At 42.4% G+C, this 19515-nt stretch overlaps 1 protein-coding gene across 1 annotated transcript in view; it reads right to left on the bottom strand.

The window, feature by feature from the left end:
- The window catches only part of oca2 (oculocutaneous albinism II), a 503930-nt gene that overhangs the window by 291202 nt on the left and 193213 nt on the right, over window positions 1-19515 (bottom strand). The window contains exon 12 of the mRNA XM_072264241.1: window positions 5941-6065. Within this exon, the coding sequence (XP_072120342.1) occupies window positions 5941-6065 (125 nt within the window). The remainder of the gene's footprint in view (window positions 1-5940; window positions 6066-19515) is intronic.

The raw sequence follows: 19515 nt of genomic DNA, 5'->3' as shown, positions 1-19515 counted from the left end.
GTGAGGGCTCTTTAATGATGTACCGTGTCTTCTGGAGGTATCGACTCTGAAAGAGGTCTTGGACGGAAGGTAGGGAGACCCGAATAACCTGCTCTGCTCCCCTAACCACCCTCTGCAAGGCTTTTTTGTCGACAGCACTGCAGCTGGAGTACCAGGTTGTGATGCAAAAGGTCAGCACACTCTCAACCACGCCTCTGTAGAATGCAGTTAAGATGTTAGCGGGGAGTGATGCCTGTGGTGGTCGCTATTTTCATGCTCTCCTATGCACTCAGCGGCATGTTTCCAGTCTCTAAAGCCAGTTTCGCAGATAGACTGACAGTTAAAGGACGGTGGTCCTGTGCTAACACTGGTGTAAGCGCTAGCTGTTGAACAAGTCTCCATTTGCCCACCAGTCTCAGACTGTGACAAGGGCGATAGTACTGCTGCATCATTGATAACGGGTTTAAAAAATTGTTTGTGTGTCGTGAACGCAACAGGTCAGGCAGCATCTATAGTCGACGTTTCAGGCCGAGACCCTTCGTCAGGACTAACTGAAAGATAGTAAGAGATTTGAAAGTTGGGGGGGGAGGGGGAGATCCAAAATGATAGGAGAAGACAGGAGGGGAAGGGATGGAGCTCAGAGCTAGAAAGTTGATTGACAAAAGGGATACAAGGCTGGAGAATGGAGAGGATCATGGGATGGGGGGGACTAGGGAGAAAGAAAGGGGGAAGGGAGCCCAGAGGGTGGACAGCAGGCGAGGAGTTATAGTGAGAGGGACAGAGGGAGAAAAAAGAGAGAGAGAAAAAAAAAAGGGGGGAAAATAAATAATAAATGAATAAATAAGGGATGGGGTACGAAGGGGAGGAGGGGCATTAACAGAAGTTAGAGAAGTCAATGTTCATGCCATCAGGTTGGAGGCTACCCAGACGAAATATAAGGTGTTGTTCCTCCAACCTGAGTGTGGCTTCACCTAGACAGTAGATGAGGCCGTGGATAGACATGTCAGAATGGGAATGGGACATGGAATTAAAATGTGTGGCCACTGGGAGATCCTGCTTTCTCTGGCGGACAGAGCAACAATTTCATCGTCTTTTTTAATACTTCTTTCTCACTGTCCTCTTTTTCTTGTTTCTTTTTTCTTTTCTGTGCTCCACTCTTGTATTTTTTTGTCCGCCATGATGATAGCTACCTATTTTGGGCCCCTCTGTAGCTCTGGCCCCTGGGCTGCAGCCTAGCCTAGCCCTGTCTAAAGTCCGGCCCTGACCTCAACATATCTATGCACACAACAAACAAACTCTATTTGACTGGACTTGATAGTAAAAGCACAAAATTACATTAACCTCATCCAGGATAATCAGACTACACAGGGTATTCATTCACCTGACAGTTGTCCACCATTTTTTATCCAACATTTCTGCATTCTGTTCTTATCTGAGGTACCTTAAATGCAGCTCATTTCAACTGCCATTCTGGAGTACTACCTTCTCATTGGTATCTGTCTTATATTCATGGTTTGTAGATTTGACTTCCCTCACAAGTTCTTTGAGATTACCGCATGCTTATCCCACACCAGGACAGAATAACAATAGTTAATCACTAGGTAGCCACTTTATTAGGTACACGTGTACACCTGCTAGTTAAAGCAAATATCTAATCAGCCAATCATGCGGCAGCACAATGCATAAAAAACGTGCAGACATGGTCAAGAGGTTCAGTTGTTGTTCAGACTAAATGTCAGAATAGAGAAGAAATATGACCCAAGTGATTTGGATACAATAGGGTCTTTTAAGAGACTCCTGGATAGCTATAGAGGGTTGTGGGTAACCCTAGGTAATTTTGAAAGTAAGTACATGTTCAGCACAGCATTGTGGGTCAAATGGCTTGTATTGTGCTGTAGGTTTTCTATGATTTTGACTGTGGAATGATTGTTGGTTGCAGATGGAATGGTTTGAGTATCTCAGAAACTACTGACCTCCTGGGATTTTCAGGCACATCAGTCTCTAGAGTTTACAGAGCATATGCAAGAAAAAAACACCACCCAGTGAGCAACACCTCTGTGGTTGAAAACACCTTGTCAATGAGAGAGGTCAGAGGAGAATGGCCAGAGTGGTTCAAGCTGACAGGAAGGTGACAGCGACTCAAATAACCACACATTACAACAGTGGTGTGCAGAAGAGCATCTCTGACCGCACAACAGGTCGAACCTTGAAGTGGATGGGCAGCATAAGACCACGAACATACAGACAGTGGACACTTTATTAGATACAGGAGGTAGATAAATAGATAGATAGATACTTTATTGATTACAAAGGTACCTAATAAATTGGACAATGAGTGCATGCTGGATCTAATAGTGAATTGCAGACTGAGAACCACAAGCCGGATCTTTATACACACACAGCTGAATGCCTCCCCAGCTGTTTTGTGATGAAAGTAATGAGGCCCGAGCTGCATATGGGAGAGCTAGCAAACAGAAATGAGCTTGGCTACCAGCTGAACCTCAAGTATGGCAAGCCAATGAGTAGGAAATATCAAGCTGGTGTACTCTCCTGTTTTTCATGAACACAAGGAGGAAGCAAGTTCTGTCAGATTTGGAATATTGTGAACAATTGTGGTCACCCCATTACAGTAAGGTGTTCACCCCATTACAGTAAGGATATGTTGGTTTTGTGGGCATGTGGCCAAGCGGTTAAGGCATTGGACTAGCGACCTGAAGGTTGTGAGTTCGAGCCCCAGCCGAGGCAACATGTTGTGTCCTTGAGCAAGGCACTTAATCACACATTGCTCTGCAACGACACTGGTGCCAAGCTGTATGGGTCCTAATGCCCTTCCCTTGGACAACATTGGTGTCATGGAGAGGGGAGACTTGCAGCATAGGCAACTGCTGGTCTTCCATACAACCTTGCCCAGGCCTGCACCCTGGAGAGTGAAGACTTTCCAGGCACAGATCAATGGTTTCCCAAGACTATCGGGTGCCCTTATTATGTAGGCTTTGAAGAGGGTACAGAAGAGATTTCCCAGGATGCTGCCCGAATTAGTGGGTAAGAACTATAAGGGAGATTGGGCAAATTTGAATTGTTTTCTCTAAGCATCCGAGACTGAAGGGAGAGCTGATAGAAGTCTATAAAATTATGAAAGGTATAGATAGGGTAGACAGTCAGAATCTTTTGCCCAGAATAGAAATGTCAAGTACTAAAGACTGTGTATTTAAAGTGAGAGAGAGAAAGTTTAAAAGAGGTGCATAGGACAAGGTCTTTTATATCAAGAATGGTAGGTACTTGGAATAGGCTGCCAGGCGTGAGTTGTGGAAGCAGATATGATAGTGATGTTTAAGAGGCTGTTAGATGGACAAATGGATATGCAGGGAATGCAAGAATGTGTGTCCAGTATAAAGTACTGTAAAAAAGGCTCAGATATATAGTATATCTAGATGGATAGGGTGCCAAAGACTTTGGCACAGTACTGTAATTTTATGTATTGCACTGTCCTGCTACCAAAAAAAAAAGACATATGTAAGTGATGAGAAACCTGACTCTGATATGGGTCTCTGATATAGACTGAAAGGGGGAAGGAGGCAGGAAGAGGAGAGGGAGATTTACAAACTTGGTCTCTGGTCCACATTGACAAACAGAATACTCTGCAAAAGTCTTAGGCACCCTAGCAATATATTGGTACGTACGTAAGAGTTTTGCACAGTACTGTAGGAAGAAGAGATTTAGCTGTTCTTGTGCTGTACTGTGTTCTATATTCTATACGGACTGGAACACCACCTCACCACCTTACACGTTTCCTTAGTTCTTTACACTGTTTGTTATCTCGATGGTAAACTGCAAGTGTTAATCTGCCCCATTAGAAATCCAGGCAATAAGAGGGAAGGAAATATTGTCCAGAGATTCCATTTCCCATCTCTGCAATTGGCCCAATACCCAATAACAGCCTCTGCACACTCGTGGTGAAATATTTCAGTAACACTTAAGGCAAATAATAATATGGCCAAAAACATAGGAAAGCTTTATGAGTTTCACATTCAGCTTTCTGTTAAATTAAGTCTGCGCTGCTCAGGATATTAAGGAATAAGCACATCACAGCCACTGTTGCACTGACTAGACTATAAATAGGACTGAAAACAGCCTATGTCTAATTATTGCTCAATCACGTATGAGAGATTTACTTTTGTAATTCACATATCATGGAGAATCTGGTGAAACAAAGTATTAGATGTGGTTATGAGCTGAATGTGGTGAATGTTCTTTACACAACAGACATTCAGGCTTTCATTTATACCTCTTAATAGAAAGCAAGCTTTATCAGGATAGCTGCAGCAAATCCAGCTACTGATCTCATGCCACACCCATATCCAATGCAACCACCATTCTTCCCAGTGGATACCTGCAGTCTGACCTAGTGATGCAGGGTGCAACAAGTTGTCCATCTATTCTCCATGAAGTCAAAACACACTGGTGAAACCTCTTAGAATCATGGAGTCACAGATGACTACAGCACAGAAGCAGCATCTTTGGACCATCTCGTCCATACCAAACTATCATTCTGCCCAATCCCATCGACATGCATCCAGACCAGAGCCCTCCATTCCCCTCACATCCATATATACTTATCCAAGCTTCTCTTAGATATTGAAATCAAACTCACACCTACCACTTGCACTGGCAGCTCGTTCCACACTCTCACCACCCTCTGAGTGAAGAAGTTTCCCCTCATGCTCCCCTTAAATATTTCACCTTTCAGCCTGAATGTAAATACCTAAGGCAGGATGCTGTTTAATGGCTACAGATCAACATTGAGCACCATCATTTCTGCTGTTCTGATCGAAAAGCTCCAGAACCTGGGTGTCTGTACCTCCCTCTACAACTGGATCCTCAACTTTCTAAGCAGAAGACCGCAATCTGTGTAGATTGGAAATAATCAACACTGGTGCACCTCAGGGGTGTGTACTTAGCCCACTGCTCTACTCTCTCTACACCCGTGACTGTGTGGCTAGGCACAGCTCAAATGCCATCTATAAGTTTGTTGATGATACAGCCATTGTTGGCTGAACCTCAGATGGTGACAAGGGGGCGTACAGGAGTGAGATATACCAGCTAGAAAAATGTGTTGCAGCAACTCAACGTCAGTAAGACGAAAGAGCTGATTGTGCACTCCAGTAAGGGGAAGACGAGGAAGCACACACCAGTCCTCATCGAAGGATCAGAAATGGAGTGACTGAGTAATTTCAGGTTCCTGGGTGTCAATATCTTTGACCACAACAAGGAAAATAACCTGGACCTAACCACTTAAACTATTTTTCACTGACCAGTTTTTGGCCTGCCATGTGCCATTATATTTCTCATATATTCTTACATAAGAAATAGGAGGATGCTATTTGGCCCATCGAGCCAATGCAGGCTCTCAGAATACTCCTGTTCCACCTGCACGGACTAGAAGGGCTGAGATGGCCTGTTTCTGTGCTGTAACTGTTATATGGTTACTTATTTCCCTGTAACTTCTTTCACATGCCCAGTAACACCCTACTTCCCAATTCTCATGCACCTAATTACACAAGGGGAAATTAACAGGAACAAATTAACCTATCAGCATCTTTTTTTTTTTTTGCGATGTGAGAAGATTCCCACATAGCTTACCAGAAATCCTAACCAAAGGTTCAATTGAACGTGGATCATTAGTGGTAGATGATAGCAGGACTAACTGCTGTGTTACTTTGGGTGATTTTGATGTCTTTCTTTTTGCTGCAACATGACACATGTCTTATTCTCGGTACCCTGACTGATGGAGACAAACTTGCCAGAGACCTTCTCCTACCTGTGTCACCACACTCAGAGAAGAATATACATGTAGCCTCATTCTCTCTATTTGACAATGCTTTCCAGGGCCCTGTCCTGGTTTAACTCAATGCTAACCACAGCAGTGAAATCTATTCACCTTGATACAGAGCAAATTCTTACCTTATGGTTACTGGTGTGAAGATAAGCATTGTGGTGACATTGTCCAAGAATGCTGAAAGAATGGCAGCAATGAGACACAGAAAAATGATCATAGGCCATATTCTCCCTCGAGACAGCTGGTACGCCTGGAAAATAACAAGAGTCAAAAGTCATGGAGCACTACAGCAGAGAAACAGTGGGCCATCTAGTCCATGCTGAACTAATATTTTCTCTAGTCCCATCCACCTGCACTTGGACCATAGCCCCACCCCCCCCCCATACTCTTCCCATCCATGTACTTATCCAAATTTCTCTTAAATGTTGAAATTGCATCTATAAATTTGCTGATGAGGCAACCATCGTTGACAGAATTTCATTTGGTGATGAAAGGGCGTACAGGAGCCAGATGCAGTGCCTATAAAAAGTATTCACCCCCACCTCGGAAGTTTCCATGGTTTATTGTTTTACAACATTGAATCAGAGTGGATTTAATTTGTTTTTTTTTTGACACTGATCAACAGAAAAAGAGTCTTTCATGTCAAAATGAAATCAAATCTCTACAAATTGATTTAATTAATTACAGATATAAAACACAAAATAATTGATTGCGTAAGTATTCACCCCTTTCAAGTCAGTATTTAGTAGATACAACTTTGGCAGCAATTACAGCCTTGAGTCTGTGTGGATAGTTCTCTATCAGCTTTGGTCATCAGGACACTGCAATTTTTTCCCCATTCTTCCTTACAAAACTGCTCAAGCTCCATCAGCTTGCATGGGGATTGTGAGTAAATAGCCCTTTTCTAGCCCAGCCACAAATTCTCAATTGGATTGTGGTTTGGACCCTGATTTGGCCACTCCAGGACACTTTATGCTTGAGGTCATTGTCCTGCTGAAAAACAAATCTTCTCTCAAGTCGCAGTTCTCTTGCAGACTGCACAGGATTAGAAAACCTACAGCACAATACAGGCCCTTCGGCCCACAATGCTGTGCCGAACAATTACCTAGGATTACCCGTAGCCCTCTATTTTTCCAGGGCCCTGCCATTTATTGTGTAATCCCTGCCCTGGTTTAACTCAGTGCAAACTGCAGCAGTGAAATCTATTTCCACCAGGATTTCCCTGTATTTTGCTGCATTTATTTTACCCTCTATCTTCACAAGCCTTCCAGGGCCTGTTGCAGGGAAGCATCCCCACAGCATGATGCAGCCACCACTATGCTTCACAGTAGGAATGGTGTGTTTTTGATGATATGCATAACATTTTGTCTGATGGCCAAAAAGCTCAATTTTAGTTTCACCAGGCCATAGAACCTTCTTCCAGCTGACTTCAGAGTCTCCCACATGCTTCTGGCAAACTCTAGCCGAAATTTCATGAGAGATTTTTCCAACAGTCACTCACCTATAAAGCTACAACTGGTAAAGCACCACAGCAATAGTTGTTGTATGAGCAGTCTCTCCCATCTCAGCCACTGAAGCTTGTAACTCCTCCAGAGTTATCATCGTGCTGCCCTTCCTCGCTAGTCTCCTTCTTGCACGGTCACTCAGATATTAGGACAGCCCGCCCTCAGCAGATATACAGCTGTGCCATATTCTTTCCATTTCCTGATGATTGACGAAACTGTACTCCAAAGGATATTAAGTGACTTGGAAATTTTCTTGTATCCATCTCCTGACTTGTGCTTTTCAATAACCTTTTCATGGAGTTGTTGGAGTGTTATTTTGTCTTCATGATGTAGATATTGCCAGGATACTGACTCACCAGCAGTTGGACCTTCCAGATACAGGTGTATTTTTACTTCAATCAATTAAAACACCTTGACTGGACACAAGTCTCCAAAAACAGATCTCCATTTAACTAATTATGTGACTTCTAAAACCAACTGGCTGCAGCAGTGATGATTTGGTGCGTCATATTAGAGGGGGTGAATACTTATGCGATCAATTATTTTGTGTTTTATATTTGTAATCTAGATCACTTTGTAGAGATCTGTTTTCACTTTGATATGAAAGAGTCTTTTTCTGTTGATCAGTGTCAAAAAAGCCAAATTAAATCCTTTGTGATTCAATGTTGTAAAATAATAAAACATAAAATCTTCCAAGGAGGGCGAATACTTTTTATAGGCGCTGTATGCCAGCTAGCTGAGTGGTGTCACAGCAGCAGCCTCGCACTCAATGTCAGCGAGACCAAAGAGCTGATTGTAGACTTCATGAGGGAGCGCAAACCAATCCTCATAGAGGGAGCTTTAATAAATTTCATGATATATGCCGGTGATATTAAATCTGATTCTGATTCTGAATTGAACCTGCATCCACTACCTCCACACTTTCACTCTTTTACCTCATGTTCCCCTTAAATATTTCACCTTTCACCCTTAACCCATAACTCACCCGACCTCAGTGGAAAAAAGCCTGCTGCATTTACCCTCTCCGTACCCTTCATAATTGTGTATATAAAATCTCCCTTCATTCTTCTACCCTCCAGGGAATAGAATCCTAACCTACTCAACCTTTCCCTGTAACTTCAGTTCTCAAGTCTCAGCAACTTCCTGGTAAATTCTCTCTGTCCTATTTCAACCTTATTGATGTCTTTCCTGTAGGTGGGTGACCAGAAGTGCACACAATACTCCTAGTTCATCCTGGTCAACATCTTATACAAGTTCAGTATTTCATTCCAACTCCTGTACATAACACTTTGATTTATAAAGGCCAGTGTGACAAAATCTTTCAATGTGATACACAACTACAGAAAAATAAATGGTTGTTATGTTCAGACAGTTTGGATTTAACCTATAATGAGTACAGATTTCCCCTGCCATCCAAAGGTAGAGCGTTCCTATGAAATGGTTCGTAAGCCAGAATGTTGTAAAGCGAAGAAGCAATTACCATTAATTTATATGGGAAAAATTTGTGAGTGTTCGCAGACCCAAAAATAACTTACCAAATCATTGCCAAATAGCACATAAAACCTAAAATAACAGTAACAATAACAATAACAGTAACAGTAACAATAACAGTAAAAGCAGGAATGATATGATGAATACACAGCCTATATAAAGTAGACACAAGGAATTCTGCAGATGCTTGAAATTCAAGCAACACACATCAAAGTTGCTGGTGAACGCAGCAGGCCAGGCAGCATATCTAGGAAGAGGTACAGTCGGCCTGAAACGTCGACTGTAACTCTTCCTAGAGATGCTGCCTGGCCTGCTGGGTTCACCACAGCAACTTTGATGTGTGTTGCTATATAAAGTAGAAATACTTTTCCACAATCATTGCGCACTGTTCTCCGTAGCGAAAATCTCATGCAAGCGCTCTCAGCAGAAACACTCTCTCCAGTAACCTTTAAGCTATGAAGCTGCCAAATCATACCAAATAACACGTAAAAATACACAGTTGATATAAAGTAGAAATAATGCACGTACAGTGTAGTATCACTTACTGGAATTGGGACAACGCCGATCACACTGATGATGGTTTGTTAGGCTGAGTCGTTGGAGACTGGGCTGGTGCAATGGCCCCCACCCTCCGGGCCACCGACTGATAACGGTCCGCGAAACATGCAGGGGTCCAGCGGTAGCCGCGATGCACCCAGCACATCTTTAAGAAAAAAGCCGAAATAAACAAGCTAATTAATTAAGTGCCGCCCAGCACGTAAATGTCGTCCCAGATCAGAGGCGGCGCAATCAGCAATCGCCTCTGATCTGGGCCGTCATTTACATGCCAGGCGGCACCTAATTAACTAGCTTGTTTATTTCGGCTTTTTTTCTTAAAGATGTGCTGAGTGCGTTCCAGCTACCGCTGCATTCTTCGCGAATCGGTATCTGTCTACGGCCTGGGGGTTGGGGTGGTGGGACACTGGGGTATCACCTCATCGTCGATCAGGGCAGGCAGGTCATCTTCTTCTATGTCTGCCTGCCTCGATGTCGAAGGTCGAGGTTCGTCGTCTGCTGAAGGCTTGCTTGACTACTTAGCCTCACGCATTTTTCTATCATACAGTTCTTTGTAAACACTCAAACCATCCTGCAAATATGCCCTACACTGACATATTCTTTCAAAATTAAAGTCATACTTTATCATTGCAGTGAAAATCTCATGCAGTTGCTTCACATTCAGTTCGTGGACGACTTCACTTTCGCACTGCATTCGGTTTTGATTGTTATCCTTTCCTCTTCCAATTGCATCAGCTCTTCATCTATCAGTTCTTGGTCATGGGATGCCAAAACCTCTTCAACATCATCTTCGTCAGCTTCCACAAGCCAAACTCACTTTGTCCTTACTTTGTTCACCATGATTGAAGCGCTTAATTATGTCTAGTTTTACGCTAAGTGTAATATACTTACGAGCTCTTTTAGGCTTTTCCATTACCTTAGAGCTCATCTTGTTAATGGCTGCTCACAAGCACGTGTTTAAGCAATGCCAGCGAGAATGCCGTTCCGAATCCGGGGGAGAGTGGCTGCTTTTATCGCGCACTGCTTTTTTTCATAACAGTGAAAACACCTTCTGTTAGCGAAAACAGGGAACAAATGTAGGTCTTTCATAACAGTGAGGTTTTGTAAAGCGAACATTCGAAAAGCGGGGGACACCTGTACAACAATTCATACAACTAATTTCAGATTTTTCTTTCGTTTATTGTGTGCTGTGTCATATGACATGGGCGATCATGATCTTTTCATGACCATGATTGTTCTAGGCAAATTTCTCTACAGAAGTGGTTTGACATTGCCTTCTTCTAGGCAGTGTCTTTACAAGATGGGTAACCCAAAACATTATCAATACTCTTCAGAGATTGCCTGCCTGGTGTCAGTGGTCACATAATCAGGACTTGTGATATGCACCAGCTGCTCAAACGACCATCCACCACCCTGATCAGGATGGGGTGGGCAAGCAAGCAGCTGCTACACATTGCCCAAGGGTGACCTGCAAGCTAGCAGATGGAAGAAGTACCTTACACCTCATTTGGTAGAGACGTGTCTCCTCCCGGCCACTCAATTGGGACTTTTACCATATTTTAAAAAAACATATATTAACCTTAGTCAATATGAATCAAATTTTTATATATATACACACACACATACATATATATAATAGTAATAGGCATCCGTTAGGCTCATGAGACCGGCCTGGGCAAGGTTGTATGGAAGACTGGCAGTTGCCTATGCTGCAAGTCTCCCCTCTCCACGCCACCGATGTTGTCCAAGGGAAGGGCACTAGGACCTATACAGCTTGGCACCGGTGTCGCTGCAGAGCAATGTGTGGTTAAGTGCCTTGCTCAAGGACACAACACGCTGCCTCAGCTGAGGCCCAAACTAGCGACCTTCAGATCACTAGACCAACACCTTAACCACTTGGCCACGCGCCAACACATACATATTATATATATGAGAAGCCATACATAAACAAAGAATGACAAACAACCAATGTACAAAAGAAGACAAACTGTACAAATAAAAAAGTAATACAGAGAACACGAGCTGAAGCATCCTTGAAAGCGAGTCTGTAGGTCGTAGGATCAATTCAGAGTTGTGGCAGTGAAGATATCCACACTGGTCAGGAGCCTGGTGGTCATAGGGTAATAACTGTTTCTGAACCTGGTGGTGTGGGATATAGTGTTTCTGTACCTCCTGCCCAGTGGTAGTAGTGAAAAGGGAGCATGGCCTAGATGGAGGGGAGCGCTCCATGTAAATGTGCTAAATGTGAGGAGGAGAAGATGGCGGCGCGACAGCAGCGCGCACGGCCTCTCCGGTGATGAATATCTGTAATCTGTCAAGTAGAGGACCGTGCACAATTCTGATTTGATGGAGACGGACGTGAGAGTACAGAGGAACATCTGGAAAACTTCTGAAATGCCCGCTTCGCTGCCGCTGCTACTGTGTGGTAACCGGAATCTCCGGAGCAGAAGGCCCCGAATCCTTGGCTTTGCTTGTTTCAGCAGCCAGGGCAAGGTCGAAGGCGCTCGGCAGTGGATGGCACTCGGGTGGCTGTATTGGAGGGGCTGGTCGGAGGCTCAAAGTTTTCGGATGGACGGACTCAGCGTCGGCTGTAGTCGGCTGCTTCCAAGGCATCGGCAAGTTGACGGTGCCTGGAGGTTTATGGCAGGGAGTTTCTCCCTTTTGCTGCCTGCTATCGGGGACTCGGGAGTCGATCGACTCGGGGACTTTGAGACTTTTTTTTAACCATGTCCATGGTTTGTTCTTCATCAAGTTATGGTATTGTTTTGCACTGCTGTAACTATATGTTATAATTATGTGGTTCTGTCAGTGTTAGTCTTTGGTTTGTCCTGTTTTCTGTGATATCACTCCGGAGAAACATTGTATCATTTCTTAATGCATGTATGCATTTCTAAATGACAATAAAAGAGGACTGAGTGTTCTCATAATCTAAAATGGTGGGGAGGGCTTTACCTGTGATGGACTGGGCTAAATCCACCACTTTCAATAGATTGCAATAAGTGAAACACTTTTGAAAACCTGTTCAAAATTTATTAATATTTGAAAAAGGCAATTGAAAGATAACATTTCTAAATAGTATCATTATTATAGCATGTATATCGAAATAGACATCAGAAGAACTACTTGTAAAGTACTATCATTAACAATGCTAAAACAACAATTCACTCTGAATTTTTCCTTGCATTTCATGAAATTTCTGGCATTTACATGTTAATTTTTCACTCAACTTGGTAGAGAAATTGATAGTTGCTGCTAAACTGAAAAGGTGATTTTGTAAAGACAGACTGCATTACATTCTGTGATCCCATAGTTAATTCATCTCCACCTGAGAGGAATAAAACATTAAATCCTGGTGTCACTGTATTGTGTTCTGTTCCCTAAATCCAGTTTCATTGGTATTGACAGAGCTAACTTCAGAGGTAGAGTAGAATGCACTGACTTTACCAGATAATGTGTTGAAGGCTACGATAAATTTCTTGACAATAAACACATTGAGCTAGATGAGATGTGGCAAACCTTTTTGAGAGCGTGTGCCCACATTGGCAATAATCTAAAAAAAATCTCATGTGTGCCATGGTAATTTTGAACAGAGATTATCATTGATTGATGAATTAGTAGCAATAATTATGGGTTTTTTAAGGGGAAAAGGATGAATCCTGTTGCCTATTTATGCATATTCACTGTTTTATAATGTAATTAATAATTATTTAATAAATTAATAATCAGAGCTAAATTGCAATAAATGAAGCAGTTTAGAAAGCCTGTTCAAAATTTATTAATATTAATCTTTAAAAAAGACAATTGAAAGATAACATTTCTAAATAGTACTGTTAATATAGCCATTTCCTATCCAAATACTGATTTTAAAACGTATCATCTAATATCACATATTCTCCCAATCAAATAGCTCATGCTAAACTGGTGTGAGACGTTTCCTATGAAAACAACTCACTGTTCTCAGTTTGTAAAAAATCATTCACTGCTTTATTAGGCGGTAAGGACAATCATTATGTCTTTTCTTATTATGGATAGGGTTTAAAGAGATGAGAGGCACATAGCATGCGAGGTGCCAACAACATTTTTGTGTATGCCATCTTGGGCATGGATGCTACCCCTGGAAATGCTCAGGAGGTAGAAACACAGAAAACCTACAGCACAATACAGGCCCTTCAGCCAACAATGCTGTGCCGAACATGTACTTACTTTAGAAATTAACTAGGGTTACCCATAGCCCTCTATTTTTCTAAGCTCCATGTACCTATCCAGAAGTCTCTTAAAAGACCCGATTGCATCATTGCTGGCAGCCTATTCCATGCACTCACCACTCCCTGCATAAAAAAACTTACCCCTGACCTCTCCTCTGTACCTACTTCCAAGCACCTTAAAACTGTGCCCTCTCATGTTAGCTATTTCAGCCTTGGGGAAAAAAGCCTCTGACTATCCACATGGTCAATGCTTCTCATCATCTTATACACCTCTGTCAGGTCACCTCTCATCGTCTATCACTCCAAGGAGAAAAGGTCAAGTTCACTCAACCTATTCTCATAAGGCATGCTCCCCAATCCAGGCAACTTCCTTTTAAATTTCCTCTGAACTCTTTCTATAGCATCCACATCCTTCCTGTAGTGAGGTGAGAAAGACTGAGCACAGTACTCCCAGTGGGGTCTGACCAGGGTCCTATACAGCTGTAACATTACCTCTCGGCTCTTAAACTCAATCCCACGGTTAATGAAGGGCAATGCACCGTATGCCTTCTTAACCACAGAGTCAACCTGCGTAGCAGCAGCTTTGAGTGTCCTATGGACTCGGACCCCAAGATCCCTCTGATCCTCCACACTGCCAAGAGTCTTACCATTAATACTATATTCTGCCATCGTATTTGACCTACCAAAATGAACCACCTCATACTTATCTGGGTTGAACTCCATCTGCTACTTCTCAGTCTATCAATGTCCAACCTCTGACAGCCCTCCATACTATGCACAACACCCCCAACCTTTGTGTCACCAGCAAATTTACTAACCCATCCTTCCACTTCCTCATCCAAGTCATTTATAAAAAACACAAAGACAAGGGGTTCCAGAACAGATCCCTGAGGCACACCACTGGTCACCGGCCTCCATGCAGAATATGACCCATCTACAACCACTCTTTGCCTTCTGTGGGCAAGCCAATTCTGGATCCACAAAGCAAGGTCCCCTTGGCTCCCATGCCTCCTTACTTTCTCAATAAGCCTTGCATGGGGTATCTTATCAAATGCCCTGCTAAAATCCATATACACTACATCTACTGCTCTATCTTCATCAATGTTCTTAGTCACATCCTTAAGAAATTCAATCAGGCTCATAAGGCATGACCTGCCTTTGACAAAGCCATGCTAATCATATTATGCCTCTCCAAATGTTCATAAATCCTGCCTCTCAGGATCTTCTCCATCAATTTACTAATCACTGAAGTAAGACTCACTGGTCCATAATTTCCTCAGCTACCTCTACTTTCTTTCTTGAATAAGGGAACAACATCTGCAACCCTCCAATCCTCCAGACCCTCTCCCCGTTTTCATTGATGATGCAAAGATCATTGCCAGAGACTCAGCAATCTCCTCCCTCGCCACCCAATGTTGGTAATATTTCAATTTATACATGTAAATAAAAGAGGAAAGTTAAAATTACACCATATTTAACTTTTGACCGTCTCTTTGGTTTATAGATGGTCTATAATCATATAATTTCTTATTATTTTGCTTCTCCCTGTGGTATTACAAATTATAGAAGGATGGGATTTGGAATTGAAATAAAGTAAGTCATTAATAAACATTTCCCAACTATTCATAAGACAAGCTAATCCTGAATTCAAAATTAGTTTTAATTTAATGTTTGCATTTAGATTTCAAGTTAAAGCATTCACAGTTTGGCAAACATGACTGTCTCGGGTTGCTTTACGAACCACCATAAACGTCCACAGAAATAGTTCTGATACATCTGTACCAATACATAATAGCCAGGTTTATAGAAAGGGAAATATTACTCATGATCTGAATTCACTACTGGAGATACTCACGCAGGTCAGGCAGCCTCTATAGAGAAAGGAACAGGGTCAGGTTTTAATGACTTTTTGTCACAACTTGCTAAACCTAACCCATACATCTTTGGAACGTGGGAGGAAACAGTAGCATCTGAAGGAAACCCCTGCAGTCATGAGCAGAGCACACAGACTCCTTACAGAGAACAACACACATCAAGGTTGCTGGTGAACACAGCAGGCCAGGCAGCATCTGTAGGAAGAGGTACAGTCATTGCTTGAATTGCCAGCATCTGCAGAATTCCTGTTGTTTGCGTTTTAGACTGTACCTCTTCCTAGAGATGCTGCCTGGCCTGCTGCATTCACCAGCAACTTTGATGTGTGTTGCTTGAATTTCCAGCATCTGCAGAATTCCTGTTGTTTGCGCCTTACAGAGAGCAGTGGGAATTGATCTCCAACCACGATCACTGGTGCTGTGAAGTGTTATGCTCCGTGCTGCCCAAACACATGGCAATCTTATTGAGCGCAGTTTGTGGCCCAGGTGTTCATTCAAGAAAATGGGAGTTTAAAAGCAAAAAAAGAAGAGAGATTAAAAATTAGCTTTATTTGTCACGCGTTGTGCTACGTGTCCACAGTTTCGTTTTCCTGGGAGTCTATAGTTTCATTTATTGTGGGCGTCACATGTCCCCAGATTCGTTTTACTGAGGGTCCAACAGTTTCGTTTCTGTGAGCGTTACCTTATGGTGTATGCCGACGGTATAAAAGAAATGTGGACAGTGCTGAGAAGGAGTCGAAGGAAAGAGAGAGAGAGTGAAGACCGCAGGCTTCGAGCTGCCCGGGAACAGCTCACGATCAAGAAGGATAAAGTCTAACGCTTACCCAAACCCAAAGGATTGGGTTAATCAGCAGCACACTGTGCATTGTGGAGACGTGTCTGTCCTTCATATGATCCATGGGTGTGGATTTCGTGACTGTCACTTTGTGAAATCACTCTTCATGGACTTTGGAACAGTATTCCTCGGCTGTGATCTTCAGTAACCATTTCTTCGTTTGCTAGCCGTGGAATCTTTGGAATTTGTCGTGATTGCCTCTTCGCTGCGCTGTGAATCCACAAGTCTCTCCTTTCACCTATTTCGTGAATTACTGGGACTCTCTGAACTGCCACTTTACGACTGTGCTTGAGTAAGATTTGTTAAGAACGGGTTCCAAGTTTGACTGTAAGTGAGCTATAGACGCATAACACTGTTAACTTCTGTTTAGGAAAGTAGTTTATTTAATTTTCTATATTTTTGAGTAAATGTAAATAAATATAGTGGTTTTAATATTAAAACCCGACTCAGTTCATCATCTCTTGCTACTAGTACGTTACGAAATCGTAACAGTTGAAACATCGAAATATTAAAGTTCAAAGTAAGTTTATTATCAAAGTAGATATATGTATGTCACCATATACAAGCCTGAGATTCATCTTCCTGTGGGCATACTCAATGAATCCAATAACCATAATAGAATCAATGAAAGACCACACCAATTAGATATTGAACCATTGTGCAAAGGACACCAAGCTGTGCAAATAAAAAAAGAAAGAAAGAGTAATATTAATTAATAAATAAGCAACAATTATTAAGAACATGAGATAAAGAGTCCTGGAAAGTGAGTCCATAGGTTGTGGGAACATTTCAGTGATGGGAGCAAGTGAAGTTGATTGAAGTTATCCCTAGTGAAATGTGTTGTGTGTGTCAATGATCAACACAGTCTTGGAAGGATGTGCAGGCAGTAGCCAACTAGTGTTGCCAATCAGGCTCCTGATGCCAGCATAGGTTGCCAACTAGACATAGACATAAACATAGACATACTTTATTGATCCTGAGGGAAATTGAGTTTTGTCACAGCTGCACCAAGAATAGAGCATAAATATAGAAATACAAAAACCACAAACAATCAAACAACAATATGCAAACTATGCCAGATGGAAATAAGTCCAGGGCCAGCCTATTGGCTCAGGGTGTCTGACCCTCCACGGGGGGAGCTGCAAAGTTCGATAGCCACAGGCAGAAACAACCTCCGATGACACCCAGTGTTGTATCTCGATGGAACATGGCCGGAGTCCAACAGCAGAAAGTTCAATATCTGGGATACAAACATGTTCCTTAATCCTAATATGACTAGGATTGCACCATCCGTTGTTAACCAGAACAGCAAGCCCCTAACTCCTCTACGCTTACTGCTCTCAGTGCACTTCCGGTCAGCCTGAACGGTCTGGAAGCCCTCCATGGAAAAGTTTTGGTCAGGTATGTCGACGTGCAGTCCAAGTGGAGAACTCCTCTTCTCCATAAGTCTCTGTTGTCTCGACCCAGTCCTCTTTCCTCGCCTTACTGACCTTAACTCAGAAGCCTCTGGAATGCAGGAGGAAACCGGAGCACCTGGAGGAAACCCATGCAGTCATGGAGAGAACTTACAAGCTCTTTATAGACAGCTGCAAGAATCAAACCCTGGTTGGTTACTGCTGGTGCTTTAGAGTGATTGTGCTAATCACTATACCACCGAGCCACCCCCCTAGTGATCCGTTTGATTATACCATGATCCTGAAGAAATATGTGGGTGTGTTTGCTTTGTATAAATGGGACTGAATGAACATTTAGCCTGGGGCAAAGGTTTAAAGAAGATTAAATGATTTGCCTTGTAAATAAGCCAGTACATCTATCAATGCTTTAAAAGGATATTGTGAATTGTCAAATGTAGTATATTTTGACACGAGAAGGCTATCGATGACTCTTGCTTGGTAAGCTTTAATGAATTTGCTACATCAAACTTTTTTTTCTGTTGGAAATAATTCAGAGGATATGTAGCTGGATTGGTTGATGGTTGGGCTGAGTTGTTCCCCAGCCTTGGCAATTAACTTGCGAACGTTTCGTCACCACACAAGGAGAAATTGTCAGGGTGCTGTTGGTTGTGATTGTCCTCTGAATGTTTGGCCTTTACATACTTTTCAATCAGCCAAATGGACATCATTTCAGGAACTTAATTGTGATGTTGGGAGGAAATCTCGTCAATGATTGGCAGTTTGGTCAATTTTGTTCGTTGTGGTCAGGAACTTTGCCTGCATTGACTCGTAAGTAGGATCAAGGTCTATGTGCTTGATTACCATAATTGTTCGCTGAAAACCACACTCCTATGAATTCTCGTGCATCAGTCCTGAAACAAACACGTAGACCTTGATCCTACTTATGACTGATACAGGGGAAATTCCTAACCGCGACACATGAACTTTACCACACAGCCAATCCATGACGAGACTTCCTCCCCACATCAGAACTGAGTTTCCGAAATGACGTCCAATCAGCTGTTTGAAAAGTTTGTAATGGCCAAGCATTCAGAGGACACAGCACAACACTGACGATATCTCCTCAAACGGTGATGAACCATTTATAAGTAAACTACCAAGATGAGAGAACAACTCAACCCTATCTTTTTTTCTATGTGTACCTGGAGCTATATTCAGCTGAAGACCATGTGTATCAATTAGAGTGCATTGTGGAGCAAGACACAGTAGTACATAATAGCAGGGTTGATTTCCCACTGAACCATCTCATGTACCAAGTACAGCCATGGTATTGCTGAAGAGGTGAGGTCAGCCATCCTGTCCTGACTAATTATACTGGAAACCTGCAAGTATGACCACGTTTAGGAATGACTTAGCTCTCTATTCGATAAATGGACAAGTGAACAATATTACAGACGTTGAAGGAAGAAGCAATTTTGTGAAAATGTAGAACAATATGATTTACCAACACAGTTAATAAAACTCACAGAGATCGGGCCCATGGTATTCAGCACACTGACAGATCGTCTCATGTCATACGAGGTGCAAGATATGTTGTGCAGAAATTGGAAGACTAACCTGAAACTATCTGAAATTGCTGAAAGCTATAGGTTTGGGACAAGGAGCCAAAAACAGGAAGAGGTCATCGATGAGCGCAATGTTTTATCAAAGAGCTGATTCTTCCATTGCAGTTTTGGTGCCTTCTTTTATTGTGAGCTTGTGACCGATATATTCTGACTGATTGATAAATAATTTTAATCAAGTCTGTTCAACATGTATACTTTCAAACTATCAGATAAAGTTAT

The sequence above is a fragment of the Mobula birostris genome, chromosome 7 (genome assembly GCF_030028105.1).
Source record: "Mobula birostris isolate sMobBir1 chromosome 7, sMobBir1.hap1, whole genome shotgun sequence".
NCBI lineage: Eukaryota > Metazoa > Chordata > Chondrichthyes > Myliobatiformes > Myliobatidae > Mobula > Mobula birostris.
The sequence above is the reverse complement of the archived record's forward strand: the minus strand, read 5'-3'. Positions and strand labels throughout refer to the sequence as shown.